The 14,526-nt window shown below is 42.4% G+C and overlaps 1 protein-coding gene across 1 annotated transcript in view; it reads right to left on the reverse strand.

Annotated features, from left to right (window-relative positions):
• Positions 1–10,428: 10,428 nt before the first annotated feature.
• Positions 10,429–14,526, reverse strand: part of dnah6 (dynein, axonemal, heavy chain 6) — a 439,386-nt gene continuing 435,288 nt past the window's right edge. The window contains exon 77 of the mRNA XM_051929949.1: positions 10,429–10,748. Within this exon, the coding sequence (XP_051785909.1) occupies positions 10,645–10,748 (104 nt within the window). The 3' untranslated portion in view covers positions 10,429–10,644. The remainder of the gene's footprint in view (positions 10,749–14,526) is intronic.

The following is a 14,526-nucleotide window of genomic DNA, read 5'->3' on the forward strand; positions in this document are numbered from 1 at the left end:
TGTGTTTGATGATCAGAAACATTTTGTGTGACAAACATGCAAAAGAATAAGAAATCAGGAAGGGGGCAAATAGTTTTTCACACCACTGTATATATATATATATATATATATATATATATATATATATATATATATAATAGGGATTTGCCCCCTGCTCGCTTCACTCGCCAACCCCCCCTTTACTGCGCTATGCGCCAGCCACTTCGCACCTCTGCCGCTCTCGTTGTGAAGAGGGGGGCTGAACGCACCCCAAGGAGACGCGATCGCTCCTCTGATACCCCCTATTAAACGGTGATACAATGGGAAACAAATAGCTTTTTTTCTTGCTTCCTCTTTTCTTGATCAGCTGCTGGTTTGCTGCTGCTGCCGTGTCATGTGATCTGCATCTCGCACAGCGCTTCGAACATTTAAAAGCCTGTACAGCAGCTGTCCTACTCTTTGTCTTTTATTTCCGGCCCCGGGTGTGGTTAAATCATTTGGCACAAAGTCCCATCTCGTGAGACGTGAGTTCTTGATATTTTATAGTTTATAATTTAAAAACGGAATAAGAATCTGAAAATCTAACAACATCACATTAAAGTTCAATAAATTCTGAAAAGAAGAATACCAAACATATACATGTAGGTTTTAAAATAAGCCAGATTTAAAGCGTGACAAAAAACATCACATAAAATCGTTGCACAAAATTGTTGCAATTTTAGGCTTAGGATTGTATATATAGAGAGAGTAGATATATATATTTACTGTATATATATCTTATATATAAACTTCTACACGTGGAAGTGTGTGTGTCTGTCCGGCCTGGAAGTGAGAGGTGGAGTCGGGGTAAGGGGTCCGCCACTGAGGAAACAGAAAACTCGCTTAGCCACTAATAACACAAGCGAGGCCAGCATGTCAGCAGTCCAGTTCATCAAGGGATTTTAGGTGCTGCTGGTGATGAAGTTAGTGGAAAATGGAAAAGTCAAAAAGTTCCATGACATCCTTCTTTTCTGGTTTTATGCGGACAGTGCCTACAATTACAAACTACAAATCTCACAAGCTCTTCCGCATCCATACAAACCTGCTTAAAGATACAGATCCCATATTTACAAACCAGGAATCTGAGTGATGAGTGTTGTTATTAACATTTAACAATGACCAGACATGACATACATACAAAAATGATAACCCACTACAACGCTACATCATTTTCAGCTGGAAAATGGTGGAGTGCCTTCTTCAGTTTGGGGATGAGGTGCTACCTCAAGTGTAAAAGTTTAAGCATCTCACAGTCTTGTTCAGGAGTGAAGTAAGAAAGGACAGGCAGATAGGGGTGACAGAATCAGTTATGTAAATGTTGTACTGGACAGTCATGGTGAAAAGATAGCTGAAGCAAAAGGCATAGATTTCAATTTACTGGCTGATCTACGTGGCTACTATCATCTATGCCCATGAGTTTTGGGTAGTGATGGAAAGAAGTAGATTGTGGATTCAAGCAGCAGAAATGAGCTTTCTTTGGGTAGTGTTTGGGCTCAGCCCTAGTGGTAGTTCGAGAGGTGCAGACATTCGAGAGGAGCTCATAGTAGAACCGCTGCTCCTCCACATCGAACGAAACCAGTCAAGATGATTCAGGTATCTAGTTAAGATGTGTTCTGGGTGCCGGTGTTTTGGACATTTTCAACTGGGAGGAAGACCTAGGGCACACTGGAGAGATTATAAGTCTCAGTTGGCTAGGGAATGCTAACCTATCTCCCCACGGAGGAGTTAGCAGAGGTGGCAGGGTAAAGGGATATCTGGGCATCTTTGTTGAGATTGCTGCCATTGCGACCTAGACCGGATAGGTGACAGAAAATGGTTGGATGGGATAAACAGAAATTATGATTCATAAAGTTGCAGGAGCAAATCTCATCCTATCATATACAAGCATATTCAGGCTTTTATTATTGATCTGTTCAATACAATATATAAGAAATACAAGTTTCTTAAATTTACGATTCTTGGTTCAGATAAGGATTTTGGAGACAGAGGTCACCATGAACCAAAAAACAAGAAAAAAATTCTCCACACTGCAAAAAAAATGAAATCTAAGCAAGTGAAAATTATTTATATCATGACATTAAATCTAGTTTTCTTTATTGTAAGAACTATAGACATATCCAAACATGTGCGTTTACGATTATTTAGCTTACTTTAAAAAATCGTGCTAAGTTAATTTTGCTTACCCCATTGGCAGATTTTTTTTGCTAAATAAAAGCAAAGCAAATCCTATTTAAAGTTTTTTGGCTAGTTATTGCATGTGCAGTCCATCCATCCATCCATTGATTTGCTAAAACTTCTTATTCTGATTAAAGGTTGTAGGATAAAAGCAACCATTCAAGGGGAGCAAGTGAAAACAAATTCTTTGTCTATCTACCAATTTGTTCAAACTATTAGGACCTGTCCACTCACCACAAGGGGGTCTCACTGCAAGTTACGAAAACCTGAAATAGCTCGGCTGGATTGCAGCACTTATACTGACCACCTTCCTTGTTATGATCAGCTGACCCCTTCAAAAAGTCTGCTAACAAAGAGAGAGAGCTACTGCTTGCCCGGTTACTTAGTAAACTGATGGTTATAAAACTTGTTCTTTTTCATAATCATTGAGGTCACTTCACTCCTGGGAACATTCAAAGGTTTAGAAATTGTTTTATCCTCGTGCCCTCACCTATGCATCACCCTACAGAGAGTTCCTTGAACTTCATAGTTGGCAGTGGTGGCTTTAGGGGTGTGCGGGGCCTAAGGTTGACCAACACCACGAGGGGCCGTTTACGTCAAAACAAAGACAGTGCGACATCTAGATTGTAATTCTGCTTCAAAATTTATAGATACTTTGAGTAAGATGAGTGTAATTGCAGAAAACCATTCAGATCAGTTAACATCAAATGTAAACGTGGAAAACAATTTAGATCAGCTAACATCACATTATAATGTGACCTTGAGAGATGCTCTGGACACAGTGCCATCCACCCATCCATTTTCCAACCCGCTGAATCCGAACACAGGGTCACGGGGGTCTGCTGGAGCCAATCCCAGCCAACACAGGGCACAAGGCAGGGAACCAATCCCGGGCAGGGTGCCAACCCACCGCAGGACACACACAAACACACCCACACACCAAGCACACACTAGGGCCAATTTAGAATCACCAATCCACCTAACCTGCATGTCTTTGGACTGTGGGAGGAAACCGGAGTGCCCGGAGGAAACCCACGCAGGGCGGACCCGGGAAGCGAACCCGGGTCTCCTAACTGCGAGGCAGCAGCGCTACCACTGCGCCACCGTGTGGACACAGTGGCTCCCCTTAAAACAAAAGTGATCAAAGCACATAGAAGCTCTCCCTGGTTTATTGAAAACACTCAAGCTCTTAAATTAGAGTGTCGAAAACTGGAGCGCAGATGGAGAACAACAAAGCTACATGTCTTTCAAATTGCATGGACAGAGAGTGTTAATAAATATAAAAAAGCCCTCTTTAAAGCTCGCTCAGAGTACTATTCTACATTAATAGATAACAATAATAAAAATCCTCGGGTACTGTTTAGAACAGTGGCTAAATTAACAAATGGAAATTCAGATCAACAGTGCAAAATACCAACACATATTAGCAGTACAGACTTTATGAACTTCTTCAATAAGAAAATTAAAAATATAAGATCCCAGATCTTTGCATCACACTACAAACCAAATACTGGCTTAGCAGACCCTGTCTCACATTGCATTCAGCACTTTAGTAATTTTAATCCTGTAACTGAGCAGGAAGTCTTAACTTTAATTGCTAAAATGAAGCCCACTACTTGTTCCCTAGATCCAGTGCCAACAAAACTAGTAAAAAGTGCAATGAATGTTCTTGCAGCACCTATCCTAAACATTATCAGTATCATTATTGCATGGCATAGTACCTGATACACTAAAAGTGTCAGTCATTAAATCATTACTTAAAAAGTCAGACCTAGACCCACACATACTAAATAATTATAGGCCTATTTCAAATCTACCGTTTCTCTCTAAAATACTAAAAAGTAGTCGCCAGTCAGCTTCAGACACACCTTACGCATTACAATTTATTTGAGAAATTCCAGTCTGGTTTTCGCACCGGTCATAGTACAGAAACGGCACTAACACGGGTTGTAAACGACATTCTGATATCCTCTGATGAAGGAAACTCCACTGTAATTATGTTGTTGGACTTAAGTGCAGCATTTGACACCATCGACCATTCTATTTTACTACACAGGCTAGAAAATGATGTTGGGCTTACAGGCACCGTGCTTGCTTGGTTTAGTTCTTATTTATCAAATCGATTCCAATATGTACAGAAATGTGCTGACAGGACTCCATCATTATACACAGAAGTTCAATATGGTGTCCCGCAGGGCTCAATACTGGGACCTTTACTGTTTTCACTTTACATGCTTCCACTGGGATCTATCATTTGGAAACATAATGTTAATTTTCACTCGTATGCAGATGACACCCAGTTATACCTTCCATTTAAATCAGATGAAGTTTCTCCAATGTTGTCTTTAATTAGTTGTGTTAGTGAATTAAAGGAGTGGATGAATAAGAACTACTTGTCTTTAAATACAGATAAAACAGAGATGTTAATTGTTGGAGGGAATGACGCTGATCATAACAATATTTTGTCATCATTTAACTCAGTTGGAATCCCAATTAATTTTACTGAATCAGCCCGCAATCTAGGAGTTATCTTTGACTCTAGCATGTCATTTAAAGCGCATATTACAAAGCTGTCCAAAACATGTTTCTTCCATCTTAAAAATGTTAGGAAATTAAGGTGCTTTCTAAATAAACAGGATTCTGAGAAATTAATTCATGCATTTATCTCTAGTAGGATTGACTACTGCAATGCGGTGTTCACTGGATGTTCAAACTGTTCTTTATACAGCCTCCAGTAAATACAAAATGCGGCTGCAAGAATTATTACAAGAACAAGAAAATACGAACACATAACTCCAGTTCTTAAATCCTTACACTGGCTCCCGGTTAAGTTTAGGGCAGATTTCAAAATCCTTCTTTTTACATATAAAGCATTAAATGGCCGAGGTCCGGCTTACTTGTCTGAACTTATCATGACTTACAAACCTGAGCGTACATTAAGATCTCAAGACGCCGGTCTGCTTATGATTCCAAGGATTAATAAAATAACAATGTGAGGTCGAGCTTTTAGTTACAGGGCCCCTAAACTGTGGAATGGTCTGCCTGCTACTATAAGAGATGCCCCTTCGGTCTCAGCTTTTAAATCCCGGCTGAAGACTCACTACTTCAGTTTAGCACACCCTGACTAGAGCTGCTGATTTACTGTACAGACTGCATCTCTGTTGTTAGTCATTAGCACTAAAACATAAGTAACATGACAGTTAGAATTGGATACTAACCCTCACCTATTCTGTTTCTCTTCTCGGCCTGCCTAAGGTAAAGTCATCCCTGATGGAGGATCACAGGAATCGTGAGAAAGAGGGGTCCTTTCATCGGATTGGCAGGCCCAGCGCTGTTTCAGCCGTGGAATGGCCAAATGGGGGAGGCAGCTTGATGGATGAGGTCTCCAGGACTCAAAATATATCCAAATCTTATTATGTGATATCATCTACTGTTAAATTCTGCTCCGTACTTCTAAAATTTTTTTATTTTTTATTGAGGATTTGTTCTGTTCTGTGTATTGTATTGTATTGACCCCCTTACTTTTTGACACCCACTGCACGCCCAACCTACCTGGAAAGGGGTCTCTCTTTGAACTGCCTTTCCCAAGGTTTCTTCCATTTTTCCCTACTAGGTTTTTTGGGAGTTTTTCTTGTCTTCTTAGAGAGTCAAGGCTGGGGGGCTGTCAAGAGGCAGGGCCTGTTAAAGCCCATTGCTGCACTTCCTGTGTGATTTTGGGCAATACAAAAATAAACTGTATTGTATTGTATTGTATGAAATCTCTTACCGGTTTCCAGGTTCAAAGACGAAAATCCACTTTTCTTGCCTTGCGATTGGAAAAGTCATTGATGATATCTTTGTAGTATAATCTGGATGCAATGTCTTTTTCTATTGATGGGAGAATCCAACCCAGCGACTAATGGGCTATACCTATTTTAGGGGCGATGAAGGTGGACTGTGGAATGTCTTCAAAGACGTACATGTATGGAATTTGACCTTGAAGAGGGATTTTAAAAGGGATCCTTTTAGAAGCATCTCAAATATGTATACAGTGAACCCTTGTTTATCACGGTTAATCTGTTCCAGACTCAACTGCAATAAATTAATAAATTAATTAGTAGGATTCTTTATTTATAAATCAAATATTTTCGCAGTTAGAGTATAGAAAACCTGTTTACGACCTTCTAAATACGTTTTTTAACATTATTAGAGCCCTCTAGACATGAAATAACACCCTTTAGTCACCATTACACTCGTATTGCCCAATATATTAGACAAAATAAGAAAATAAGACATATTAGACGTTACAAATATCATATTATTATTATTGTACTGTACATTTAATTACACACACACACAGTTCTTACACACAATCACTAACCTATGAAGGCATGACCTCAGTAGGAGAGTCTTCAGGTGGTGCAGTATCTTCAGCAGGTGCGTCGTTGTCTTCTTCCACTGAAGGAGTACTAGGAGTAGGCAGTGGGTGTCTGGGTGCGTGGCTGAAGAACATCTTGATAGGCAGTTGCTGGCGCTGTCTTTTCATATGCGTGAGGAGGCTTTTGTAGGGTATTGCCATCTTTGATCATATCCAAGAGTTACACCTTCTCCTGGCTAATAAGCCTCTTCCTCCGGCGCTTAGTTTTATTGTCAGAAGGCTTAGAAAAAGCAGCACGTTTAGGAGCCATCGTGGGGCTTAGATAATAGCTCTCAGAAAGCGCATGCGTAGTGACGTAAGCGTGTATGAGAAAAAATCGCGATAGAGTGAAGCCGCGAAAGTCAAAGCATAATATAGTGAGGGATCACTGTATACTGGAGAATATAATTTGACAAATCCGCTCGAACGGGACATACGAACCTCAAAAGTGGGGCACCCTTACACGCGGGGCCTGGGGCGGTCGCCCCACTTGCCAACCCCAAATGCCACACTTGATTGTTGGGTTTCTGTCTTGACATGCAGTGTGAATTGTGGGACCTTCTATGCACAGGTGTACCGGTCCGGTGCTGCTAAGATTCACACCGTCAAGATGACGGTGATTTATTTATTTTTATAGTGGATCCCAGGAACGTTCCCAGCCTTAGCTCGACCCGCACACACTCACACACAGAGACAAAATACCGCACAATGGGAACTATCAGGAATTAAAGAATATAATGAATTTAAATAATATAAATGAATACAATAATACCACCCCTGTACCCCTACGGCAATATTACATTACACATATAAACACAAGCACCACACAGCAAAGTCCATGGAATACCAAACCGGATGTAATGAGAGATGACGATAGTAAGTCCAGAGATCTGTATGTTGAAAGGGAATGAAAAAACAGTCCTACCGGTAGACACTGTAAGGGTCAAGTCGGATGGATGGTTCAGGAGCGCTCTTATACTTGCAGGAAAGCCGTGAATCCACAAACAGTCCTCAGCACACAGGTAGACAGACGATCCAGACCCCAACAGCGATTAAATACGGCTTAACAGAAGGCAGTTCGACAAGTAATGAAACACAAAATACAACAACAAAAAAAACCACCTTTTTTTTCTTCCTTTGGCCGCCTGCCCTCCTTTTAAACTCCTCTGACACCTTTGACCCCAACAGCCCCTGCAGGGACTGCTGGGAGATGCAGTTCTAACTAATAGTAGCATTGCTACACAGGTACATGTCTGCCTCTCTAAATGATGCCCACTTAATTTAGTTTGCCATAGGTGGACTCCAGTCAAGTTCTCAACACATCTAAAGGAGAAGTAAAGCCAACAGGATGCACCTGACCACAATATGAAGTGCCGCAGCAAACGGTCTCAATACCTATAGAAAGGAGACATTTCAGTTTTTGATTTTTAATACATTGTACACCTTTTGTTAAACACGGTTTCTCTTTGTCATTTTAGGTTATTGAGTGTACACCGATTGGCAAAAATGACAAATGTATCAATTTATACATAAATTATAAATCATATAAATCATCTATATGTTACACCGATCCCTCTCTCACTTGGTCAGAGGCAGTGGTGCTGTAAGAATTATGTTTCTAGACTTCTCTAGCGCCTTCAACACAATCCAACCTCTGCTCCTTAGGGAGAAGCTGACAGAGATGGGATTAGATTCATACCTAGTGGCATGGATCGTGGACTATCTTAAAGACAGACCTCAGTATGTGCGTCTTGGGAACTGCACGTCTGACATTGTGGTCAGCAACACAGGAGCGCCACAAGGGACTGTACTTTCTCCGGTTCTGTTCAGCCTATATACATCAGACTTCCAATACAACTCGGAGTCCTGCCATGTGCAAAAGTTCGCTGATGACACTGCTATTGTGGGCTGCATCAGGAATGGGCTGGAGGATGAGTACAGGGACCTAATCAATGACTTTGTTAAATGGTGCGACTCAAACCACCTACAACTGAACACCAGCAAAACCAAGGAGCTGGTGGTGGATTTTAGGAGGCCCAGACCCCTCATGGACCCAGTGATCATCAAAGGTGACTGTGTGCAGATGGTGCAGACCTATAAATATCTGGGAGTGCAGCTGGATGATAAATTAGACTGGACTGCCAATACTGATGCGCTGTGCAAGAAAGGACAGAGCCGGTTATACTACCTTAGAAGGCTGGCGTCCTTCAACATCTGCAATAAGATGCTGCAGATGTTCTATCAGACAGTTGTGGCGAGCGCCCTCTTCTACGCGGTGGTGTGCTGGGGAGGCAGCATTAAGAGGAAAGACGCCTCACGCCTGGACAAACTGGTGAGGAAGGCAGGCTCTATTGTTGGCATGGAGCTGGACAGTTTAACATCTGTGGCAGAGCGAAGGGCGCTGAGCAGACTCCTGTCAATTATGGAGAATCCACTGCATCCACTAAATAGTATCATCTCCAGACAGAGGAGCAGCTTCAGCGACAGACTGCTGTCACTGTCCTGCTCCACTGACAGATTGAGGAGATCGTTCCTCCCCCAAACTATGCGACTCTTCAATTCCATCCGGGGGGGTAAACGTTAACATTTAACATTATACAAAGTCATTGTCTTTTTTTCACCTGCATTATTATCATTCTTTAATTTAATATTATTTATTGTATCAGTATGGGCGGCACGGTGGCGCAGTGGGTAGCGCTGCTGCCTCGCAGTTAGGAGACCTGGGTTCGCTTCCCGGGTCCTCCCGCGTGGAGTTTGCATGTTCTCCCCGTGTCTGCGTGGGTTTCCTCCGGGCGCTCCGGTTTCCACCCACAATCCAAAGACATGCTGGTTAGGTGGATTGGCGATTCTAAATTGGCCCTAGTGTGTGCTTGGTGTGTGGGTGTGTTTGTGTGTGTCCTGCGGTGGGTTGGCACCCTGCCCAGGATTGGTTCCTGCCTTGTGCCCTGTGTTGGCTGGGATTGGCTCCGGCAGACCCCCGTGACCCTGTGTTCGGATTCAGCGGGTTGGAAAATGGATGGATGGATGGATTGTATCAGTATGCTGCTGCTGAAGAATGTGAATTTCCCATTGGGATTAATAAAGTATCTATCTATCTATCTATCTATCTATCTATCTATCTATCTATCTATCTATCTATCTATCTATCTATCTATCTATCATCTATCTATCATCTATCTATCTATCTATCTATCTATCTATCTATCTATCTATCTATCTATCTAATAATAAATCTACAGCATATTAAAGTGTGCAGAAAGTGAATCCACTATATAAATGTTATTTCACTCTTTCATGAGTCTTAATGAATGCTGATCTCGCAGAGGGTCCTAAGACACTGATACCTTTAGGATGTAACAGACCATTTTACAGAGGGGCATAGAAGCGCTAACAGGGTCTGCTTTGTTATCGTTACTATAGTTTGCGGCTTTTGACAAAAAGCGTATTTGTGCATACAGAATATACCTCAAGAGCTTATCTATTTCACTCATTTCTTTTTCATCAAAGAAACTCTTTCATTCCCTTGCTCTTAGAGACAGACGCATTATGAATCGGTAATGTTTCGCAGGGCACAAGAGAAGAATAAATGACCTGTAAAACTTTTGTCGCCTCGGGCTGGTTGATGGACATTGTTCACATTCAAGTGCTCCCGCAGAAGCTTCTCGAGCAGATTGATAAGAATGAAGAGTGACAATTACAAAGGCTATCGTTTTACTTGAACACGACAAATAGACTCAGGTTTTTAGCATAAGTAGGATTTGTGTGGGCCCACAATTAATGTTCATCCATATGCGTGAATCTGGAGGAGAAAAAATAAGTGACGGCGAAGGAAACAACGATTACAGAAGGCTGATTTATTGAAGAAGTGCTTTACAAAATTCCGAAGGAGATTAAGCATAAATTACTTATTTTAAAACATCTCTTTTACAGTCTACATATTAAAAAATCAACACAAAAGTGGATGTCTTTAGTGAAATAATCCATATACAGAACATGGTATTTTATAAATATGCTCAGGACTAATTTTGGCACTTGTTGGCACACACTGTGTAACATTATTCACTTAATTGGCACAATAAAGCTGATCCTTTGGAAATCCAGTAATCGCTGTGTTGGTTTGATGGTAGCAGCACGGTCACTACAAAGTTTGTTGAGTGTCCTAGAATGAAAAAAGTAATAATTTTGTTAGATTTGTATGAGACAATAAGACCATTCTCCATCCACGAGTAAACAACTTTCTTCCATTATAGGGTCGAGTATTGCCACAGAATTTCCCTGGAACATCAATGGCATAAACTAACCATGGATATGGTGCCAGTCCACTTACTGTACATGTAAACCATCTCACCAGGGTAAGCATTTTCTAAGCATTCAACTATACGTTGTACTTTATGTATAATTTACGAGGGGTGACCCAAAAATAACGAGTAATTTCTTTCTAAAGGGGCATTAGTTCTGGCATTTGCCGCTAGGTGCGAGTACTAGACTGCCCTCTGCATCATTTGGGCAAGTGGTGTCCTTGGTCAAAGGACAGTAAAGTCAGTTTATTGTTTTTCTGGAGTCTCTATTACCGTCTTCATCGATTTCGTGATGACAAAGCAGCAATCAAGTTAGTGGAAAAGTGTAGTGTCTCTGAAACCGAAAAAGGCAAAGCAAGTCAAATGCCATGTGAAAACCATATTGGAATGACCGAGTCAAAGCCGAGCCCTCAATCCAATGGGGAATCAGTGGCAGGACTTGAAGATGGCTAGACACCAACACAACCCATCGAAATTGAAAGAGTTGGAACAGTTTGGCCCTGAAGAATGGACAGAAATCCCAGTGGCCATGTGTGCTACGCTAATGGAGACAATCAACAAGAGACCTGCAGTTGAAATTGCAGCAACATGGGGTTCTGCAAAACATTGACTTTGGGGGGTTAATATCTATACACACTCAGGACTTCAATTTTCAATTATTGTTTGGCCACTATAAAAATATCTTCGAAGTGGTAGGCATGTTGTGTAAATCAAATGGTGCTGACCCACCCTACCAAAAATCCATTTTATTTTTAGGTTGTAATGCAACAAAACCCTGCATCAGTGTGGAGAGGTCTGAAAGACATCACTAACTACAGGAAACCATCCCACCATACTGAAGAGAACCATCAACTGGCCAACAAGCTGAATTTGTTCTACTGCAGGTTTGATAATCTCTCTTTCACACCTCTCACTCTCGCCAATCACAATACACTCCCAGCACCCACTTCCATGCCCCTGCACCTCCCAACTGACACCACACCTGCAGTCAGGATCTGTGAAGGGGATGTAAGTCAGCTCTTCAGGAGACAGAAGATCAGGAAGGCATCAGGTCCAGATGGTGTGTCGCCCTCCTGTCTCAAAGTCTGTGCTGATCAGCTGGCCCCCATATTTACACAGATCTTCAACAGATCCCTGGAGCTATGTGAAGTTCCCTCCTGCTTTAAGCGCTCCACAATTATCCCGGGTCCCAAGAAAACCTCCATCGCAGGGTTAAATGACTACAGGCCTGTCGCCCTGACGTCTGTGGTCATGAAATCCTTTGTAAGACTGGTGTTGACCTACCTGAAGGACATTACAGGCCCCCTGCTTGACCCCCTACAGTTTGCTTACCGAGCAAACAGGTCAGTGGATGATGCAATCAACATGGGACTGCACTACATCCTGCAACATCTCGACTCTCCAGGGACATATGCTAGGATCCTGTTTGTGGACTTCAGCTCGGCGTTCAATACTATCATTCCAGAACTCACTTGGCTCATTGTACCAGCTCCCATTTGCCAGTGGATCACAAACTTCCTGACAGATTGGAAGCAGCAAGTGAGACTGGGAAAAATCACATCCAGCACATGAACAGTCAGCACTGACGCCCCCCAGGGATGTGTCCTCTCCTCTCTGCTCTTCTCCCTCTACACAAATGACTGCACCTCAAGAGACCCGTCTGTTAAACTCCTGATGTTTGCAGATGATATGACAATCATTGGCCTCATCAAGGACAGTGACGAGTCTGTATACAGACAAGAGGTCGAACAGCTAGCCCTCTGGTGCGGTCAAAACAACCTGGAGCTGAACAAGCTTAAAACTGTGGAGATGACAGTGGACTTCAGGAGGATCCCCCCAGTGTTGCCCCCTCTCACACTACTCAACAGCATTGTGTCTGCTGTGGAAAACTTTAGGTTTCTGGGATCCACAATTTCCCAGGACCTGAAGTGGGCACCAAACATAGACACAATTGTCAAAAAGGTCCAGCAGAGGTTGTACTTCCTGCGTCAGCTCAGGAAGTTCAACCTGCCTCAGGAGCTGCTCATCCAATTTTACTCTGCAGTAATCCAGTCTGTTCTCTGTTCATCTGTCATAGTCTGTTTTGGTTCAGTCACAAAACAGGACAGGAACAGATTACAATGGACAGTCAGGACTGCAGAAAAAATCATTGGTGCTGATCTGCCCTTCATGCAGGACTTATACAGATCTCAAGTCAGGAAACGGGCAGAAAACATCACTGTAGATCCATCACACCCTGGTCACAACCTTTTCCAACTACTTCCCTCTGGTAGGCGCTACAAAGCACTGTATGCCAAAACTACCAGACATATGAACAGTTTCTTCCCTCAGGCCATCACTCTCATGAACACTTAAGTCAGTCTCACAGTTTCAGAGATAATACTAGGTAAAACCGGAGTCCAATTCCTTGTATGTGTACATATACTTGGCCAATAAAGCTGATTCTGAAACAGGACAAACTTTTGCAAGGCATTGTCCATGGTGTATTCAATCTCATAATCTAATAGAAATGCAGGTTCAACAACAGGAATAAAGATAGTATACCCATACATTTATCACCACTTCAAATCCCTAATGTCCCTAATGAGGTGCCAATGGTTAAAAACTCATCGTGGAGTATGCAGGTGGACCCTGTCTTATTTGATTCACAGATGTTCGGGGTCTGGCATTCCCTTTGCCATTGACGTGTGTGGTATCATCATGCCAAGATCAAAGGAGCTCTCTAAGACCCTCGGAAAGAAGGTCGTGGATGCCAAGGGATTTAAGACGACAACTAAAATCTTCTGAAGTTAACCAATCCATCTAAAAGTGGCATGGATTTCAAACAACTGCTGCTTTCCCAGAAACCACCCAGTGAGGGCACTTAGCTCCGCCCCTTCCAATTCGTCCATTATAAGTGGCCCGGCAGTCCAGTAGGAGGCGTCCTTCATGATCAGACAGACCCGCCGGATGGAACTCCAGTAAAAGGACCCTCAATTCTGCAGCTAAGAGCCAAATACTTTTTGTTATTATTTCACTCAAAAGTTGGCCATACAGATGCCAAGAGTGGTGCTCTTTGTTGGAATTTGTTCGATTAAATGGGACGACCCGGTTGGCGTCCCAAGTTTTTATCCTTTCCGTGACCTGTCATTCCTGCACCCTGTGGAAGAAAACTATACCGGCCACCACCACTGGGTGTCCTTGTTCTCCTTTTCACGTTGAGGAAAACAAGTTCAGGCAGGAGGAAGCGTCACTCAGTAAGTCTTGCGAGGGTAACACTCAAATCAGCAAAGCAGTAAAATGAAAGTGTTACAAAGAGAAGTTCTCTCTGCATCCTTTAATAAATTCAAAAATCAGATCTTTAGTTCTTGCTCATAACATAAGTTCTAATACCATTGGTACACATAGCTGTTAACAGGACATGGCAGAACAGAGATACCTTAAAAGGTCACCGTCAACCTGGTCCACTTGGCCGAAAGGCCGCTTGTCAGTTTCGTTATCCTTAAAAGTTAAGGTGCCAAAGTACACTCCTGTATGCCCGCACAGTCTCAAGCTTGTCCTGCAACGTCCAGTCACCCACAAGTTCCCCGTTTTACTCTAACCATGACTTAAAATGTCATAAAATGTCAAAGCAAGCATGCCCTAGAATAGGGGTGGGCA

This window comes from Erpetoichthys calabaricus, chromosome 7 (assembly GCF_900747795.2).
Source record: "Erpetoichthys calabaricus chromosome 7, fErpCal1.3, whole genome shotgun sequence".
In the NCBI taxonomy this organism is placed as follows: Eukaryota; Metazoa; Chordata; class Cladistia; order Polypteriformes; family Polypteridae; genus Erpetoichthys; species Erpetoichthys calabaricus.